Below are 20,311 nucleotides of genomic sequence, written 5' to 3'. Positions count from 1 at the left end.
CCACGGACACATTTTAGGCAGGAAAGTGAAAATCCGATTTCGTAAACTCTCTCGCTGCTCTATGGAGAATGGGTTGTATAGGGGCCAGGCATGGTGGCTCATGTCTATAATCCCAGCACTTTGAGAGGCCGAGGCAGGCAGATCTCTTGAGGTCAGGAGTTCGAGACCAGCCTGGCCAACATAGTGAAACCCTGTCTCTACTAAAAAGACTAAAGTTAGCCAGGCATGGTGGCACATGCCTATAATACCACCTACACGGGTGGCTGAGGCATGAGAATTGCTTGAACTCAGGAGGTGGAGGATGCAGTGAGCTGAGATTGTGCCACTGCATTCCACCCTAGGTGAGAGAGACTCTGACTCAAAAAATAAATAAATAAAAATAATGGGTTGCAGCACTTTGGGAGGCTGAGGTGGGTGAATCAAGAGATCAGGAGTTCAAGACCAGCCTGGCCAAGGTGGTGAAACTCCATCTCTACCAAAAATACAAAAATTAGCCAGGCATCGTGGCAGGTGCCTGTAATCCCAGCTACTTGGGAGGCTGAGGCAAAGAATTGCTTGAACCTGGGAGGTGGAGGTTGCAGTGAGCCAAGATCACGTCACTGCACCCCAGCCTGGGCAACAGAACGAAACTCTGTCTCAAAAAATCATAAAAATAATGGATTGTATAGGGGTATAGGGGCAAGAGTGGAAGCAGGGAAGCAGGGAGATGGGGTAGGAAGCTGTGATGTGGGCCAGGAGAGACAATGGCAGCAGAGAGGAAAGAGGGTTCTGGGTATCATTTGGAGTCAGCGTCAATAGGACTTGCTGATGGATTGGATGTGGGGTGAATAAAAAGCAGAGGTAAGAATGACTCCCCAGGAGCACAAGGATGCCAGCCACTGCAGGAAACCTAGACAAAAGGAGAAGGGCCTAAGGAAACTTCTTCCCTAATGATTCCTCCCTCACCAAACAGGCAAAGGCCTGGGCTTAAAGCTCCCATTATATCCCTGCTGCTGCTCATTACAGCAGGCTGCCCTCACCCTTGTCCCACCAGACAGAGGGAGCATGCAAATTAGCCACTGTAAGGCTTTGTCCTTATCTGTGACTGGGCCTACCTGCCTGAGCACATTGCAAGGACTAAATAGAATGCCTGGCACAGACTTGACTCCAGGTGCTGGCCTGGCCTCCATGGCCCAGGGCCAGCCTCACAGTGGGCCCCTGTCGAGCCAACCTGTAGTAGCAGCAGCCCCTTCCCCACCTGGGAATGCCAGGTTTCTCCCATGGGAGGGAGGGCATTTCCAGGTAGCCAGAGCTCCACCCTTCAGCTGGAAAAGCACCCAAGATCACTTCTAGATCCAATTCAGAGTCCCCAGAATAACTCTTTTCATCCCCCAAGCCCTAGACCTGAGTGTGTCCCATCAAGAGAGAGAGGTCACTCTTGTCCCCTCAAACCAAAGGGGAACATGGGAATGGGCAATCACATCCTAGCAAAACAAATACCAGAGACCAAGCACTGTGGGCACTGCATCACTTTATTTCTTTGGTTTTCAAACTTTACTCTGGAACAGGGCAAATTCAGTCTCCCACCTGCCTGGCCGCTTGGTGATCTCTCACTGAAGATGGGCCTCCAGCTCCGAGGAGACGCTCAGCAGAAAGGTGGAATCCCCAACAGACAGCCAGGCTGGCCGAGGACTGCAGGGTCCCAGCAGGTGGATCAAGCACCCACAAGCAGAGATTCTGGGCCATAACCCCCAAACAGAGTCTGCATCTCCTCCCAGCCTTGCCCCACCTGGTACCACACTCCTTGCTGGGGAGAGGCCAGCCCCTCAGTGATCTCCGGTGCCTCAAGATCTCTGGTGCCTCAATGCCATCCCTTAGAGTCCAGCTGTGATTCTTCCTATACATCCCTGCTGCTGCTCATGCTGACCTGGCACCTTCTCCCTTGGGGATGCCAGGCACAAGCTGCTGATCAGCTCCACATTTGATTTTCTTTCTTTTTTTTTTTTTTCTAAGAGATGGGGTCTCACTACATTGCCCAGGCTGGTCTCTAACTCCTAGCCTCAAGTGGTCCTCCTGCCTTGGCCACCCAAAGTGCTAGGATTACAGGCATAAGCCACCACACCTGGCCCCCATATTCAAGCCTAATGTTCCTTTGGGAAACAACTAAGAGGATGCCAACCCCCAAAAGAAACTGAAGATAACATTCTGCCCAGTGGGACCGATGATCATGCTATAATGCTCCTTTTGTCCCCAGGAAAAGCTGAAAGCAGCTCTAGCTAACCAACCCCCCTCTAAACCCCCTGCCATACATACGGCTTCCAACTCCAGCAAGGGGGCCAGCCAACCCACTCAAATCAAAACCAAAAACTAAATCATAATAGTAAAAATATGACCAGCAAACAACCAAAGAGGATATCTCTGGTCCCACAGCTTCCTACCAGAGACCAGATGGCTGATTTCTGGCACTCTCTGTCCTGGAGCCAGAAAATAACAAAAATATACCCTTGGACTTAGGGTAGACACTGTGGGACCCAGAGCAAAGGACATCCTGGCCAAGCCTGGGGTCAGCTCAGGTCCCTGACCCTCTCCAAACTGGTCCCCCTTCCTCCCAGCCCCTTTTGTACCTCCCTGTCAGCCATCTACCAGGGTGAGGCCGTCATAGAGGGCTCGCTTCCACATGTAGTATGTGGAGCGGGCAGTGAGGGGAAAGAGGGCGCTGAACTCCTTGTAGGAGGGGAAGCTCTTGGACTGGAAGCGCTTCTGCAAGAACAGCTTGGCCTGGGCCTTGAACTTTGTGGTAGCGATCACGTCCATCACCAGCATCCGGCCATCCCTGCCACCCGCTGCTGCCACCACAGGTTGGCTCAGCAGGGACCCACTGTGGGGCTGGCCCTGGGCTGTGGCCCCCTCTCTGGAAGGCCCTCCCTCTACATCTTCCAAAGAAGCCCCCACAGGTGGGGCCATCATAGCTGTCACATCCCTGCCGGCCTCCTTCTCCTGCTTCTCCTCAGCCTCCTGCCCCCCTTTGCCCAAGGTGGGGGCCGGCACCTGGAGTTTGGACAGGCCTCTGGGCCAACCCCGAGCAAGACTCTTCCAGACCCAAAAGGCAGAAGGTGACAGGCTGGGGTAACGGAGGCGGAAGCGGCAGAAAGGGAGATGCCCACTCAGCACCTGCCTGCGGGCAGCCCTGCGCAGACGCCTCTGCCAACGGGACAGGGGCATCCTTAGTGGCAGGAGCTCCCGGGGGGCGGGAGGCTCCTCACCCGTGGCTTTCCTTGCCCCCTCTTCCACCTCACTCTTCCAAGGAATTACAGCCTCTTCCCCAACAGATGCCGACTGGGGAGTCCCGGCAGCAGAGAGGGCTGGTGCGGGCTTGAAGCTGGGGTTCCTCCGGAGGGCCTTCCGCCGCCAATTGTAATAGGTGGACCGTGAGATGCCAGGGAACCTGCGTTTGAAGCAGCGATAGGGTACCAGTGTGTTCAGGGAGATGCAATGCTCCAGGTACAACTTGGCCCGCTGCATTAAGACCATTCCAGGGCTTGACACCGCCAGTGCGGAGCACTCCAGCTCCTCCTCAGCCACCTGCTCCTCCGGCAGCTTCTCTAGCTCCTCCATGCCCAGCACCTCCCTGGGGGGCAAGGCCGGGCAGGTGCCAGAGCCCAGCAGCTCATGCTTCCAGGCATAGTAGGTTGAGCGGGAGATCTCGGGGAACCGCTGGAGGAACTGCTGAAGCGGCACGACGCCCCCCCTGTGGAAGCTGTCCTGCAGGAAGTGCTTGGCGGAGAAGCGGGCAGCAACCTTCTGCCGGTGCTCCTGGGACTGCCGACGCCAGCGGTAGAAGGTGCTCTTGGTGACGCTGTAGCGCTCACAGAGGTGAGAGTAGCTGAGGCCAGGTTCACGGTTGAGCAGCTCCAAGGTCTTGGCCGGCGATGACAGTGGGGCCAGGGCTGGAAGAGCTGGGGCCACGCCAGGGGCACCTTCAGCCTCCACCTCTTCCAGCCCCACCACAGGGGCAAAGTACTGGTGGCGGAAGAAGTGGCTGGTGAGGGGCTGGCCAGCCCACATGATGTGCAGCGTGGAGGGCACGTGGTCGCAGCGGCGGGGCCGGATGACACGGTTGAAGTAGGGCCGGATCTTGAGGTTGCGCATGGGGTAGATGGAGTAGATGTTCCGCTGGAGGACAGAGGCGAGAGCATACAAGTGCCACACGTTGGAGAAGCTGCTGGGGAAACAGGAGGCCTTGACGTCAGCATCGAAGATGGCCTCCAGCGTGGCGGGAGGCAAGCTGGTCATCTCAGGGGACTCCTCAGAGCACAGGGAGTAGCGCACAGCCTGCAGCATCACTTTGGAGTCGATCATGCCCTGGAGGTAGTAGTGTCGGTGCAGCAGCATCTCTACCACGGTGCGGGCCCGCAGCTCCAGGCTGAGGCCTGCGTCACCCCACAGCAGCATGCTGGCCGCCTCGAACAGCAGGCTGCCCTCCCCCTTGCACACCAGCGGCAGCATGTTCCTTGGAGCATCCTCCGGATACAGGCTCAGGGCCACCGAGTCCACTTCCAGCACCTGGAGGCCAGGGCCTCCCTCCCGGCAGGTGGGGAGAGTGAAGGAAGACAGGACCTGCTTGGCCTCCAAGGCAGCACCTACGAGACCCTCCAGGCCTTCGCACTCCACTGCCTCCTGCAGCTCCTGCAGCACCTTCTGCACCAGCTGGTTCCGAGAAGTCATCCTTGCCAGGGCAAAAGATAAAGGGGCAGTAGTCAGGTGGAAGTGCCCAGATGATGACTAGCAAAGGTGCCCTGTCCACTCCTGCACTTTCTCCTAAAAGGTAATGTCTATCTGCTCCCATCCTCCCAGAACAGACGGGATTGGTTCATCACTGAATGGTACTGAGGAAAAGTGTGGTCTCTGGAACCTGGCTTTGAATCCTGGCTCTGACATAAGCTTGGTCACCTTGATCACTTCCTCTCTATGCTTCTGTTCATTTTCTACAAAATGGGAATGGTGTTTTAAAATCTGCTTTATAGGCCAGGCACGGTGGCTTATACCTGTAATCCTAGCACTTTGGGAGGCCGAGGCAGATGAATCACTTGAGGTCAGGAGTTCGAGACCAACGTGGCCAACATGGTGAAACCCCATCTCTACTAAAAATACAAAAATTCGCCAGGCATAGTGGCAGGAGCCTGTAATCCCAGCTAGTCTGGAGGCTAGGGCAGAAGAATCACTTAAACCCAGGAGGCAGAGGTTGCAGTGAGCTGAGATAGAGCCACTGCACTCCAGCCTGGGCAACAAAGTGAGACTGTCTCCAAAAGGGAAAAAAAAAATTAATAAAATATGCTTGAGTTGTTCTGGGCATAAATGAGACAATAAAGAGATGTTGGCTGGGCGTGGTGGCTCATGCCTATAATCTTAGCACTTTGGGAGGCTGAGGTGGGTGGACTGCTTGAGTCCAGGAGCTCGAGACCAGCCTGAGCAACATGGCAAAACCCCATCTCTACAAAAAATACAAATCTCTACAAATACAAGATTGTGCAGTGGCACAATCTTGACTGGCTGCAACTTCCACCTCCTGGGTTCAAGCGATTTGCCTGCCTCAGCCACCCGAGTAGCTGGGATTACAGGCGCACGCCCCCATGCCCAGCTAATTTTTGTATTTTTAGCAGAGATGGGGTTTCACCATGTTGGCCAGCCTGGTCTCAAACTCCTGACCTCAAATGATCTGCCCGCCTCAGCTCCCCAAAGTGCTGGGATTACAGGCATGAGCCGTCATGCCCAGCCCTAACAAATATAATTTTTTATGCTGTATAATGAATTGTTAATTGTTTCCACTAAAGATCTACATCACTCAGTGAGCATTTTCCAAATAGCCAATGGGTGCTGTTACAAAGTCATGCACTTGTAGAAGAATCATTCAAAGTAGAAAAGAAACCCATGGTGCCAGGTGTGGTGGCTCACGCCTGTAATCCCAGCACTTTGGGAGGCCGACGTGGGCGGATCACGAGCTCAGGAGATTGAGACCATCCTGGCCAACGTGGTGAAACCCCGTCTGTACTAAAAATACAAAAATTAGCCGGGAGTGGCAGCGCATGCCTGTAGTCCCAGCTACTCAGGAGGCTGAGGCAGGAGAATTGCTTGAACCTGGGAGGCGGAGGCTGCAGTAAGCCAAGATCGCACCACTGCACTCCAGCCTGGTGACAGAGCGAGACTCCATCTCAAAAAAAAAAAAAAAAAAAAAAAAAGACCCATGGATTTTAATATAACAGGGTACAAAAAGTTCATGGATATGTTTCAAATTCCACATTATAACTAAGCTTTGAGAGGCTACTACTTGTAAAGTTTTGGTATAATATCAAAAAAATCCACTGAAAAAGTGATCAAAATACTTGTCCTTTTTCCATCTATATATCTAGATGAAGTTAGATTTTCTTCAGATGCTTCCACCAAAACAATATATCAAAACAGATTGAATATAGAAACAGATATGAGAAACTACCCATCTTCTTTTAAACCAAATACTATGGAGATACAGAAAAATGTAAAATGTAAAAATGTAGAATAATGTGCTCTCGGACATTATTTAACATTTTTCCAAGTCTCCATAGTATCTGGTTTAAAAGAAGATAGGCCGAGGCAGGCAGATCACTTGAGGTCGGGAGTTCAAGACCAGCCTGGCTAAAATGGTGAAACTCTGTCTCTACTAAAAATACAAAAATCCATCCTGGCTAGCACGGTGAAACCCTGTCTCTACTAAAAATACAAAAAATTAGCCGGGCACGGTGGCGAGCGCCTCTAGTCCCAGCTACTCAGGAGGCTGAGGCAGGAGAATGGCGTGAACCCGGGAGGCGGAGCTTGCAGTGAGCCAAGATCACGCCACTGCACTCCAGCCTGGACAACAGAGCAAGACTCCATCTCAGAAAAAAAAAAAAAAGTAATTTTTTTTTTGCTTTGGAAATGTCACTTTTCATAAAAATGATTATTTGTTACTGTATAACAGGCTTTTTAAAATTTATTTCTCAGTTTTAATTGTGTATACAATATACATTGGTAGATATAACCTATATAATAAACAAAAGGTTTTTAGGGTCTGCAGACCATACAGGAGTCCTGAAACCAAAAAGTTTGAGAAGTGCTGCCCCAGAACAAAAACAGCCTTTCAAAGGGGCAGCAACAATCTATTCACTGCACAAAGATCTAATAACTACGATTTACTGAGCATTTACTATTTGCCATGCACTGTCCTAATCCTGACACTAATACTTTAAGTACTACCATTATCCCCAATTTACAGGTGAGGAAACTGAGGCAATTGAAGTTAACCTAATTTGCCCAAGGTCATAATACAAGTTAGTTGAAACCAAACACTTTTTTTTTTTTTTTTGAGACAGAATCTCACTCTATCACCCAGGCTGGGGTACAGTGGCTCATTCTTTGCTCACTACAACCTCCACCCCCGGGGTTCAAGCGATTCTCCTGCCTCAGCCTCCTGAGTAACTAGGACTGTAGGCACATGCCACCACGCCCAGCTTATTTTGTAGAGATGGGGTTTCACCATGTCCGACAGGGTGGTCTCATGGTCTCAAACTCCTGACCTCAGGTGATCCACCCACCTTGGCCTCCCAAAGTGCTGGGATTACAGGCATGAGCCACCATGCCTGGCCCCAAATGCTCTTTAAGGTCTGTGATTCATCTCCTGTTTAAACCATTAACCACCTTTTAACACAAAACTAATCATCTTGATTACTGGTATGTTTTTATTGTTCAGTTGCAAAGCAGAGTGGTATTCCTTCATAGACACTTTTTACATTAGGAGAGGGACCATTATCCTTTCTGGTTTCTCAGATCATGTTCTCAAATTAAACTTGTTCTCAGAGTTCAATAAATTGCTTTAGATGAGCCTTAGGTTTAAAAATGGTGTTTGGGTATATACATTTTTCAGATCAAACTGTACGCTTAAGGCCAGGCGTGGTGGCACACGCCTATAATCCCAGCACTTTAGGAGGCTGAGGCAGGAAGATCACTTCAGCATAGTTCGAGGTTACAGTGAGCTATGATCACGCCACTGGACTTCAGCCTGAGCAACAGAGGAGACTGTCCCCAAAAAGCAAAACAAAACAAAAAAGCTACATTTGAAAGGAGTGGATGAATGCAAATTGTAATTTAGTAAAAATGTTTTAAAAAATTAAAAGTAGGGCTGGGGCGCAGTGGCTCACACCTGTAATCCCAGCACTTTGGGAGGCCGAGGCAGGTGGATCACAAGATCAGGAGTTTAAGACCAGCCTGGCCAAGATGGTGAAACCCCATCTCTACTAAAAATACAAAAATTAGCCAGGCGCGGTGGCAGGTGCCTGTTATCCCAGCTACTCGGGAGGCCGAGGCAGAAGAATTGGTTGAACCTGGGCAGCAGAGGTTGCAGTGAGCCGAGATCGCCCACTGCACTCCAGCCTGGGTGAGAGAGTGAGACTCCGTCTCAAAAATAAAAAATAAATAAAAAAAAATTAAAAGTACTGAGGCCGGGCGTGGTGGTGGCTCAGGCCTGTAATCCCAGCACTTTGGGAGGACAAGGCAGGTGGATCACAAGGTCAAGAGATCAAGACCATCCTGGACAACATGGTGAAACCCTGTGTCTACTAAAAATACAAAAAAAAAAAAATTAGCTGGGCATGGTGGCCCGCGCCTGTAGTTCCAGCTACTCAGGAGGCTGAGGCAGGAGAATCACTTGAACCCAACAGACGGAGGTTGCAGTGAGCCGAGATCGCACCACTGTACTCTAGCCTGGAAACAGAGCGAGACTCCATCTCAAAAAAAAAAGTACTGAGGGAACACCCACCAGAATTTTACTTGATAACCAAAGAAGAAAAGTCGTTTAAAAATTGGTAATCAGCCCAAGTGCGGTGGCTCACGCCTGTAATCCCAGAACTTTGGGAGGCTGAAGTGGGCGGATAGCTTGAGCCCTAGGAGTTAGAGACCAGTCTGGACAACATAACATAACCCCATCTCTACAAAAAAAAAAAATTAGACTGCATAGTAGCATGTGCCTGTAGTCCAGGCTACTCAGGAGGCTGAGGTGGATAACCTGAGCCTCAGGGGGCTGAGATTACACCACTGCACTCCAGCCCGGGTGTCAGAGTGAGACTGTCTTAAAAAAAAAAAAACAAAAAAAAAACCTGGTAATCAGAATCACCTTTGGATAAAATTTCTAGGCTGTAGATTTCTTTAAAATGTGTATATTATAACAAATCTGGTATAACCTCTCACCATATTTCTATTTGTACCATATCATTTAACTCTAGAAGTTGGCTTTTATTAATCTGTCAACTTTTATGCCTTTTATATTTACTTTAAAAAGAAAACTATTACTTTTATTTGGATTCAGGAGATAAACCATATCAGTTCTTAGTAAAGACAGCACTTACATTATACAATTTTTAAAAAAGGAAACCTGAAGAACAAACTGTGTACACATAGACAAGACATTTTGGCAGACAATGATGTCAAGCAAGACGTTGGGTTTTTGTTTTTCTTGCATGATGTCACTTGTTGAATGCTATTTTACAACTGCATACAAATGAGTGCTCTGCTAGATACTTTGTAAACAAAATTAGGAAGATAGCTACCATTTACTGACTGCTTCCTATGTGCATTTAACTAGGTAATTCAACCAAAATCTCAGGAAAAACAAGAGGGAACAATATATTGAAGCTGTGTGGATGATATTTTTATACCCTTACATGCAATTAGCCGATTTCCTGGGCAGAGCATGATGTTCCCTGAAGTGTTAACAAGTATCTGCCAGCTTTTCACCCTCAAGCATTTGGAGTTCAGGCTTTTCAGAGGTACTTTTGTTTATATGTGGTTCTCACCTTCCTTCCATGTGAACTACAATTCCATCACACCTATACTATCTACAGGATCCCTAGTCTGAGTTCACACCTGGAGCCTCCGGGTTTACATTAAGTAGCTTTCCCAAGACCACACAGCTTTTAAAAGCTACAAAGTCTAAGCAGCCTGACTCTCAAGCTCCCCTTCTAAGCACTATAATTCCATCTCCAAAATTCTCATTATCCAATGGATCCAGAAACTTACAGATTTTTAGGACTTTAAGACAAACCTGGCCATTTTACAGATAAGGAAATTGAGGTCCAGAAAGGTAAAGTCGACTTGCCTGAATTCATACAGCAGTGTCCAGATACCTTCCAACACAACGTCCAGATATGCCACACTTCCTCTTGCACAGTCTCCACCTGTCCCCACCCTCCTCGTCCCACCCTATCTACTCTTCCCAGGCCCAGTTCCACCCGGCTCCACCCAATTTCATTCCTTTCTCTTCCCCAAAGAGGTAGGAGGTACAAGTATGTGATACCCCACTTCTGGCTTCCTCAAAAGCTTAAGGAAAAGCAGCTCCACACTCACTCCCAACCCACAGATGGATTGGCCCACCAGAGAATAGGGCCGTGTGGAAAGAGTAGGGGCTGCACGGGGAAGCCTATCACTCTTAAGTAGACAATTGATGATGGGGTTCAGGTGCAACAGTCTTTTTGACAATGGCTCTCTTCCTAGAAGTGCAATGCAAAGCAGACAGGCCGGTTGCCAGGTGCATTCAGGGAAGGAGGTGCAAAAAGTGATAGCTAATCTATGGACTTTGCCCAGCTGGCCTGCCCTGGCCCCCACAACTCTTGGAAGTGATCTGAAAAAGTATGAAACCAAGGAGGCAAGGCACACTTGGATTGCACAGGCTCTCCCCTCCTCTTGCCTGAGATTAGAAGGGTGGGGGTAAAGGCAGGACATCCAGAGGCATCCAGCCAGGATCTTAGCTCCAGTAAAGCCAGGGAATGAATGAATGGCCACAGGCTACTCTGCAGGGCACTCACAGCCTCGCCTTCACCAAGGTCAGCCTCCCAGCTCTCGCATTCTTTGTTTCAAGCATATGGGGTCTCAGAACCCAGGTCTGGCCTCTTGTCCCCTGCATCTTAGGAGTGAGCCAGGAATCTGGGTGGGCCAAGGGATGGAGGGGCAAGAGATCTGCTGTTATGAGCCTGGCCTGGTCTTTAGAACAAAATCCTTCCCCACCAGCCTCATCCTGGGCTCTAGCTTACCATGGATCCCGTGTTCTCAGCCCTCCCTTTTCTTCCTCTCCCTCCCAAAGTAGGCGCTATGTTCTCTATAGTCAACCTGCACCTGGGCCACCGGTCTCAGTAAGGCTGTGGGTTTGATTCTCCCCTGGATGGCTGGCTCCTCACCCGGCCTTGCTCCATGCCTCTCTGCCCTGCCCTCCCTGCCCTGGCCACACCAGCCCGACTGCACAGGCTGCACCCTGCCAGGGCCTAAGGGAGCGCCAGCCATCTTTGCACCCTCCCTGGTGGCCCTGGAGGCCCAGCCGGGCAAGGGCAGCTGCCAGGGTTGGCTGGTGGCAGCCAAGCCTTTGGGCTGCGACTTCCCAAGGAAATTCCCACCACCAAGGGTAGTGGCTGCACCTTGGGTCACAGGGGTGGGCCTCAGGCCACCAAGTCAATCCAGCCCAGCTCAGTTGCTCTACTGGACCACGTGTTTGGAAGGGAGGAAGAGTGCAGCCCACAAGGGGAAGCAGCACAGGCTCCTGGTTGCCCCTTAAGGTGCCAGGAGGCAATGAGTGGCAAAAGAGGGAGCTGGCAGGTCCAGGGCTCCAGGGACGAGGGATCCAACCTGAGAAGCTCCGGGAACCTGGGGAGGGACGGAGGCCAGACCGTTGTGTAGGGTGGGGAAGGGAGATAGGCAGACGGGTGGGGGTGGGGACAGGGCTGGAGGTGGAGGTGGGGGTGGGGAGAAAGAGAACTTGAAACAATGCGTCCTCTCCCTCTACATACACACCCAGACACACACACACCACAGCATCTTCACGGGGTCACTCCTTGACCTGGGCCCAGTAGGGTCCCGAGATCATCCCTGACCCCGCTGGAGCCTCCAAACTGTACGGGGCACCCCCACCCTTCCTAGTTTTGAGGAAACTCGCTGTTTTACTGACCTGGAGGGTGACCCAGAGCCCTGGGGGCATCCACTTCTCGCTCCACCTTCCAGCCTGGGACATTTAAGTCACCCTGTGGGGAAAGGCCTTCTCAGGCAGCGTCCCCAGCCGAGCTCGTCTCACTCCAGAACCAGTTTCATATCTGTAGAGGACCATTGAGCATGGACCGTCTACAGCCAACTGGCCGGTGGGGAAGCGGCTTAAGCCACTCCCCCCAGGAAATCGCCCACCCTCAAGTGCTCTGTACCAAGATGAAAGAAGTGCAAATTCGGGGGTCACTTCCAATGGTAAAGTGATAGCAGCTATTGTCATCCACTCTCCCCAGCTGGGGGTGTTAAAGCGCCCTGACCCAGCTCTGAAACAAACCCCAAACTGCCCAGAGAAAAGTTGAAAGAAAGTTGAAAGATTTCCAAAGAGTTTGGGGGGAGGGGAGGGAAGGGGAGGAGAAGGTTCAGATCGAAAGACCTAGGGGAAGAAAATCTGTGGCCAGGCTTGCAGAGGAGGTGGAAGAGAGCAAAGCTGGGGCCCAGAAACTAGCTATGGATGATTGCTTAAGAGAAATACCTTGAGGCTCTCTGAACCCTCAAAATGCATCTCTTTGTGAGGCAGCTCTCACCAACCCCAGTCCTGTAAGACAGGCAGAACCAGGCAGACTGGAGAGCTACTCACCGCCTCATCATGGTGCAGGCTCCCTTCCCATCCAGGAAGGCCCCACTTTCTCTAAAGGCTGCATCTCCACCATTCTCTGAGCATCCCCCAGGCTTGGGGCTCAACACCTCTCATTCCCAAAGCAAGCCTGGGCCAGAGCTGCATCTGTTAGGAGCCAGGGGGCCTATCCCAGGGCACCTAACTTACTGAGCCCCACTGAAAGTTGGGGGCAAGCAGTACCTGCAGCTTCGGTCCCTCCCCCATGGCTCACCTAGGGCCCAGGGGCCTCAAATAATCCCAGGAGGAACCAGTCCAGCCCCTGCTGATGGGGGAGGTGAAGGCCTCGGGATTGCAGCCTTGGTGGCAGCTTCCCCCCAAGGGGCTTTCCAGCCTGGCTTTAACCCTTTGGAGTGCTGTAGCTAACTGCTTCTTTCCAATTCCACCCACAGCTCCTCCGTGCTGTCTTTCCCCTGACAACCACTGTAAAATGCCCCCAAGCATCCATTATGCTCCAGCTCCACTATTATCATTTTCTACTCTCTCAATCACAGCTCCACACTTATCACCAAAAGCAAAAATCCTTCACTAAACACCCTTTCCCAGGGGCACTGGAAGAAGAGCCGCCACACTTGAACTCAAGTCCAGTTCCTGCATCTTAATCACACCCGCCCCACCCACCATGAATGGCAGTGGCCTGAGGCTGTGGCTTAGCGGGTGTCTTGGACTTGGGTTTGAATGCCAATCCTGCCCCTTACTAGAATGTGGCTTTGGGCAAATTGTTTAACCCCTCCCAGCCTGACTTTGTGGTTAATGGGGTATAACATCTATCCCAGAGAGTCATTGGGTAAATTCCATGAGATGATAAAATTTAAAACATTTAGAACTCTGCTTGGTACAATGAAAGTGTATTCCAGTTCTCAGCCTTTCCAGTTAATTTGAAATTATTTTTAAATTCTTAATATAAATATGCTGTATTTTTAAAGTTTTAGAGAATAGTGGTTATCTCATAGGAGGAGATGGAATTACGAAATACCTTTTTTTTCCACGCTATGTTCTTTCTGTGCTGTTTGACATTTTATAAAAAACATCTGCATTACTTGCTATCATTTTAAAAAGCAATGAAGATAATTTAAAAATTTTTAAAAGGCTAATGGAATCTTTAGAAGTGTCTTTAAAAAAGAAAGTAGCGAAAAAACAAAAAGGTTTGTTGGCTTTTCCATTACAAAAGTAAGAGTGTTATTTATAGAATAATTGGGAAATTTTTTGAAAGTAAAGTAAAAGGAAGAAAAATTACCTATAATCCCATTATCTAAAGACAGCTATTGTTAACATCTCAGTATATTTTGTTCTAATCCAGTTCTTTTTTCTTAGAATTACACAAGTTAAGCGTTGTCTTTACAAAAGATTGAAATAATACAGAATAAAATGGCCAGGCGTGGTAGTGCATGCCTGTAGTCCCAGCTACTCGGAAGGCTGGGGCCAGAGGATTGCTTGAGTCCAGAAGGTAGAAGCTGCAGTGAGCTATGATGGCACCGTTGCACCACTATACTCCAGCCTGGCTGACAGAGTGAGATCCTGTCTCAAAAAAAGAAAAAAAAAGAGTAGACAAGCAAGTCCTTTTTCCACACCCAACACATTCCCTTCACTATACCTGCCAGTCCTTTTGCTGTGCATTTTCATCTTTTTTTTCTTTTCTCTTCTTTTTTTGACACAGGGTTTCACTCTGTTGCCGCTGGGGTGAGATGGTGGGATCATAGCTCATTGCAGCCTCAAACTCCGAGCTCAAGTGATCCTGCCACCTCAGCCTCCTGAGGAGCTGGGACAACAGGCACACGCCACCAAGCCCAGATAATATATATATATTTTAAGTAGAAACAGGGTCTCCCTATGTTGCCCAGATTGGTCTTCAACTCCTGGGCTCAAATCCTCCTGCCTTGGCCTCCCTAAGTGCTGGGATTACAGGTGTGAGCCACCGTGCCCAGCCCATTTTCATCTTTTTATGTGCTTATATATGTGTTTATTTTTCTAGTTTCTCTATGGGTATTTTCTTTGCTTTTTTTTTTTTTTTTTTTTTTGGAGATGGAGTCTTGCTCTTATTGCCCAGGCTGGAATGCAGTGGCATAATCTCGGCCGGCACACCTCAACCTCCAACTCCCAGGTTCAAGCGATTCTCCTGCCTCAGCCTCCCCAGTAGCTGGGATTACAGGCCCCTGCCACCACGCCCAGCTAATTTTTGTATTTTTAGTAGAGACAGGGTTTCGCCATGTTGGCCAGGGTGGTCTCGAACTCCTGACCACAGGTGATGCACCCGCTTTGGCCTCCCAAAATGCTGGGATTACAGGTGTGAGTGACCGTGCCTGGCCAAGGATATTTTTGTTTTATGTTAAGCAATTTTAAAAACATTTTTGACTAAATAATAATAGGCAGGGTGCAGACTGGGTGTTTCACCAACATGGTGAAACCTTGTCTCTACTAGAAATGTAAAAATTAGCTGGGCATGGTGGCAGGTGCCCATAATCCCAGCTACTTGGGAGGCTGAGGCAGGAGAATTGCTTGTACCTGGGAGACAGAGGGTGCAGTGAGCTGAGATTGTGCCACTGCACTCCAGCCTGGGAGACAGAGTGAAACTCCATCTCAAAAAAAAAAAAAAAATAGGCAGGGTGCAGTGGCTCATGTCTGTAATCCCAGCACTTTGGGAGGCCAAGGCAGAAGGATCAGTTGAGCCCAGGAGTTCAAGCCCAGCCTGGGCAAACACACCAAACTCCCATATCTACCAAAATTTAAAAATTAGCCAGACATGGTGGTATGCACCTGTGATCCTACTTACTCAGAGGCTGAGGCAGGAGGATCGATAAGCCCAGGAGGTGAAGGCTGCAGTGAGCCAAGATTGTGCCACTGCACTTCAGCTTGAGCAACAGAGCAAGACCCTGTCTCAAAAAAATAAATGAAAAATAAACAAAAATAAAAATTTTACAAAAGGATCAGGATTCAAATTTCAGCTCTGTTCTCTACCTACAGTTTCTCTCCCCAGAAGCAGCCAATATTATTTCTAGTCCATCACTCCAGAGATAGGTTATGTATAAACAAGCAAGTATCAGAGAGAGAGCTTTTTTCCTTTCTTTAAAGCACAAATGGTAGTCTACTATACACTCTTATGCACCTTGCTTTTTTCACTTTATTTTTTTATCCAAAGCCACTACTGTCCAATGAAATTTAAAGAGGGTTACACACATATTTTTACATTTTTCTTTTTTTCCTTTTTTTTTTTTTTTTTTTTTAGACAGTCTCCATCTGTTGCCCAGGCTGGAGTGCAGTGCCACAATCTCAGCTCACTGCAACCTCTGCCTCCCAGGTTCAAGTGATTCTCCTGCCTCAGCCTCCTGAGTAGCTGGGATTATAGGTGCCCACCACCATGCCCCTGCTAATTTTTTAATATTTTTAGTAGAGATGGGGTTTTACCATGTTGGCCAGGCTGGTTTCAAACTCCTGACCTCAAGTGATCCACCCACCTCAGCCTTCCAAAGTGCTAGGATTACAGGTGTGAGCTACCACGCCCAGCCACTTTTACATTTTCTAGTGAACACTTTTTTTTTTTTGAGACAGTCTTGCTCTGTCACCCAGGCTGGAGTACACTGATATGATCATGGCTCACTGCAGCCTTGACCTTGATCAAGCAATCCTCCCACCTCAGCTTCTCTAACTGGCTGGGACCATAGCTGGGCACCACCACACCTGGCTAATTTTTTTTTTTTTTTTGTAGAAAGCAGAGTCTTGCTATGCTGTCCAGGCTGGTTTTGAACTCCTGGGTTCAAGTGATCCTCCTCCTTTGGCCTCCCCAAATGCTAGGATTATAGGCATTAGTTACCATGCCCAGCCAGTAAACACATTTTTTAAAGTTAAAAGGAGGCCAGGCGTGGTGGCTCACACCTGCAATCCCAGCACTTTGGGAGGCTGAGGCGGGTGGATTACTTGAGGTCAGGAGTTTGAGACCAGCCTGGCCAACATGGTGAAACCCCCGCATCTACAAAAATACAAAAAAATAAGCCAGGCGTGGTGGCACACACCTGTAATCCCAGCTACTTGGGAGGCTGAGACAGGAGAATCACTTGAACCCAGGAGGCAGAGGTTGCAGTGAGCCGAGATGGTGCCATTGCACTCCACCCTAGGCGACAGAGCGAGACTTCATCTCAAAAAAAAAAAAAAAAAAGTTATAAGGAAAAGATGAAGTTAGTGTGTGTTTGTTTTTGAGACAGTGTCTTACTCTATCATCCAGGCTGGAGTGCAGTGGCTTCAACACAGTTCACTGCAGCCTCAACTTCTGGGGCTTAAGTGATCCTCCTTCCTCAGCCTCCTGGGTAGCTGGGACTACAAGGTGTACACCACCTTGCCTGGCTAATTTTTTTATTTTTTCTAGAGACGAGGTCTTCCTATATTGCCAAGGCTAGTTTCAAACTCCTGGATTTACGTGATCCTCCTGCCTCGGCCTCCCAAAGTGCTGGAATTACAAACATGAGCCAAGGTACTGGCAATGAATTAACAATACATTTTATTTAAAATGATATACCATTTTGACAGGAAATCAATATCAAAATATCTTTTTGCCAGGTGCAGTGGCTCACGCCTATAATCCCCACACTTTGGGAGGCTGAGGCAGGTGGATCACCTGAGGTTAGGAGTTCGAGACCAGCCTGGCCAACATAGTGAAACCCTGTCTCTACTAACAATACAAAATTAGCCAGGTGTGGTGGCACGCACCTGTAATCCCAGCTACTCAGGAGGCTGAGGCAGGAGAATCACTTGAACCAGGGAGGTGGAGGTTGCGGTGAGCCGAGATCACACCATTGCACTTCAGCCTAGGCAAAAAGAGCGAAACTCCATCTAAAAAAAAAAAAATCATTTTGACAGGAATAAAAAATTATTGGCCAGGTGCTGTGGCTCATACCTGTAATCCCAATACTTTGGGAGGCCAAGGCGGGCGGATTGGGAGGTCAGGAGATCGAGACCATCCTGGCTAACACAGTGAAATCCCATCTCTACTAAAAAAAAAAAAAAAAAAAATACAGGCGGGGTGCGGTGGCTCACGCCTGTAATCCCAGCACTTTGGGAGGCTGAGGCAGGTGGATCACAAGGTCAGAAGATCAAGACCATCCTGGCTAACACGGTGAAACCCCGTCTCTACTAAGAATACGAAAAAAAAAAAAATTGGCCAGGCTTGGTGGCGGGCACCCGTAGTCCCAGCTACTCAGGAGGCTGAGGCAGGAGAATGGCGTGAACCCAGGAGGCAGAGCTTGCAGTGAGCCACGATCACGCCACTGCAATCCAGCCTGGGTGACAGAGGGAGACTCCGTCTCAAAAAAAAAAAAAAAAAATTAGCCAGACGTGGTGACAGGCCCCTGTAGTCCCAGCTACTCAGGAGGCTAAGGCAAGAGAATTGCTTGAACCTGGGAGGCGGAGGTTGTGGTGAGCCAAGATTGCGCCACTGTACTCTAGCCTGGTGACAGAGTGAGACTCCATCTTTAAAAAAAAAAAAAAAAACTAATGCGATGTATGTTTCACATTCCTTTTTTGTACCAAGTCTTCAAAATCTGGTGTGTCTTTTACACTTAAAGCACATCTCAATTGGGATTAGCCACATTTCAAATACTCCACAGCCACATGTGGCTGGTGGCTTCTATTTTAGCCAAGATAGCATGAACTCCATTTAATGCATGGGCGTGATTTATGGATCCAGTCTTATACTGATGAACATTAAGGTCATTTCCATCTTTTGCTGATTGAACCATGCTATGGTGGGTAAGCTTGTACATGCATAATTTTCCACATGTACAAGTATAGCTGTACCTTCAACTTGTATGTGTAATAATAATTTGTATAGATCTTGCAGATTTCCCCACTTAGAAGTTATACCAGGCCAGCCAGGCACAGTGGCTCACGCCTGTAATCCCAGCACTTTGGGAGGCTGAGGCAGATGGATCACCGAGGTCAGGAGTTTGAGACCAGCCTGGCCAACATGATGAAACCCTGTCTCTACTAAAATTACAAAAATTAGCTGGGTATGGTGGCATGTGCCTGTAATCCCAGCTACTTGGGAGATTGAGGCAGGAGAATCGCTTGAACCTGGAAGGTAGAGTTTGCAGTTAGCCAAGATCACAGCACTGCACTCCAGCCTGGCCACAGAGCACGACTCTGTCTCAAAAAAAAAAAAAGTTGTATCAATTTACTTTCCCAAAAACAGTATGAGAGTACAATTTCTCCACCCTGCCAGTATAATGTGTTATCAGAAAAAGTGTTTTATAATCTTTGTCAATCTAATAGGTGAAAAATTTTTCCCTCAGTATAGTTTTTTTTGTTGTTTTTCTCAGTATAGTTTTAATTTACATTTTTAAATTATGATAAAAGAGCATTTTTCATATATGTAAGAGCCTTTTAAACTGGCGTGGTGGCTCACACCTGTAATCCTAGAACTTTGGGAGGTCAAGGCAGGAGGACTTGAGCCCGGGAGTTCAACACCAGCTTGAGCAACACAGTGAGACCTTGTCTCCACAAAAGTAAAAAAGAAAAAATTAGCCCTGTGTGGTGGCATGCGCCTGTAGTCCCAACTACTTGGGAGGCTGAGGAGTTCAAGGTTGTAGTGAGCTGTGATCACACCACTGCAATCCAGTCTGGGTGACAGAGTGAGACTCTGTCTCAAGGAAAAAAAAAAGCCATTTATGTTTTTTTCCTTTGAATATCCTTTGCCCATTTTGCTATTGGGTTATAGCCCTTTTTCTTATTGATTTGTCAGAGCTTTGTACAGTGTGTATATGTGTGTATATATACGTACACATATATGCACACACATACACATATATACATTCACACGTGTATGTGCGCATATACATATACACATGAATACATATATACACATGTACATACACATACATATATAGTTTTATTTTGCACAAGCCCTCAGAAATAAATGTAGGATATATTAAGACAGTCCTTGGTTGATGACAGGAATTAGAAATATTTTTTCTGAATTTGTGGTTCCTAGTTGGACTTTGAACTACAGTCCAAACAGATATGGTACAAATCTGCCTTGTCTTTTTTTTTTTTCTGTAGCAGGGTCTTGCTGTGTCACCCAGGCTGGAATGCAGTAGTGTAATCACAGCTCATTGCAGCCTCGAACTCCTGAGTTCAAGGGATTCTTCTGTCTCTGCCTCTGCCTCCTGAGGAGAAGGAACATACCATACCCAGGCTGATCTCAAACTCCTGGACTGACATATCTGTCTTTTCTTTAATGGAATTGGGATTTACTTTTATTTAAACTGTCAAGATGAGATGTCGCAAAATTAAGGGCCTGGTTATTAAGGTGTTCAAACACCAAAATCCCAGTTTCCCAGCAATAACTAAACCAGCTTCCACAAGTAGACATCTTTAGTTAATATATACCTTGCTTTGAACAAAATTCAGATTTCAGAAGCAGAGGAGTTGGGGGTAATCCTTCACTTACAAAGAGACATGCGGCCAGGTGTGGTGGCTCACGCCTGTAATCCCAGCACTTTGAGAGGCTGAGGCATGTGGATCACCTGAGGTCAGGAGTTCGAGACCAGCCTGGCCAACATGGTGAAAGCCCATCTCTACTAAAAATACAAAAACTAGCTGGGCATGGTGCTGGGTGCCTGTAATCCCAGCTACTCTGGAGGCTGA

The 20,311-nt window shown here is 48.4% G+C and overlaps 1 protein-coding gene across 1 annotated transcript; it reads right to left on the bottom strand.

Moving 5' to 3' along the window:
- Positions 1–1,493: 1,493 nt before the first annotated feature.
- On the bottom strand, positions 1,494–12,156 carry VRTN (vertebrae development associated). Its single transcript, XM_054447889.2, has 2 exons — positions 11,975–12,156; positions 1,494–4,705 (listed from the first exon to the last, which is right to left on the bottom strand). The coding sequence occupies exon 2, from the start codon at positions 4,702–4,704 to the stop codon at positions 2,611–2,613; it is 2,094 nt and encodes a 697-aa protein (XP_054303864.1). The 5' UTR covers position 4,705; positions 11,975–12,156; the 3' UTR covers positions 1,494–2,610.
- Positions 12,157–20,311: the final 8,155 nt, after the last annotated feature.

The sequence above is a fragment of the Pongo pygmaeus genome, chromosome 15 (assembly GCF_028885625.2).
Source record: "Pongo pygmaeus isolate AG05252 chromosome 15, NHGRI_mPonPyg2-v2.0_pri, whole genome shotgun sequence".
In the NCBI taxonomy this organism is placed as follows: Eukaryota; Metazoa; Chordata; class Mammalia; order Primates; family Hominidae; genus Pongo; species Pongo pygmaeus.
This window is presented reverse-complemented; position numbering and strand designations above follow the sequence as displayed.

What these genes read in the sequence shown, in the direction of transcription:
- VRTN (XM_054447889.2), bottom strand. Translation starts at nt 4,704, where the DNA reads ATGACTTCTCGGAACCAGCTGGTGCAGAAGGTGCTGCAGGAGCTGCAG.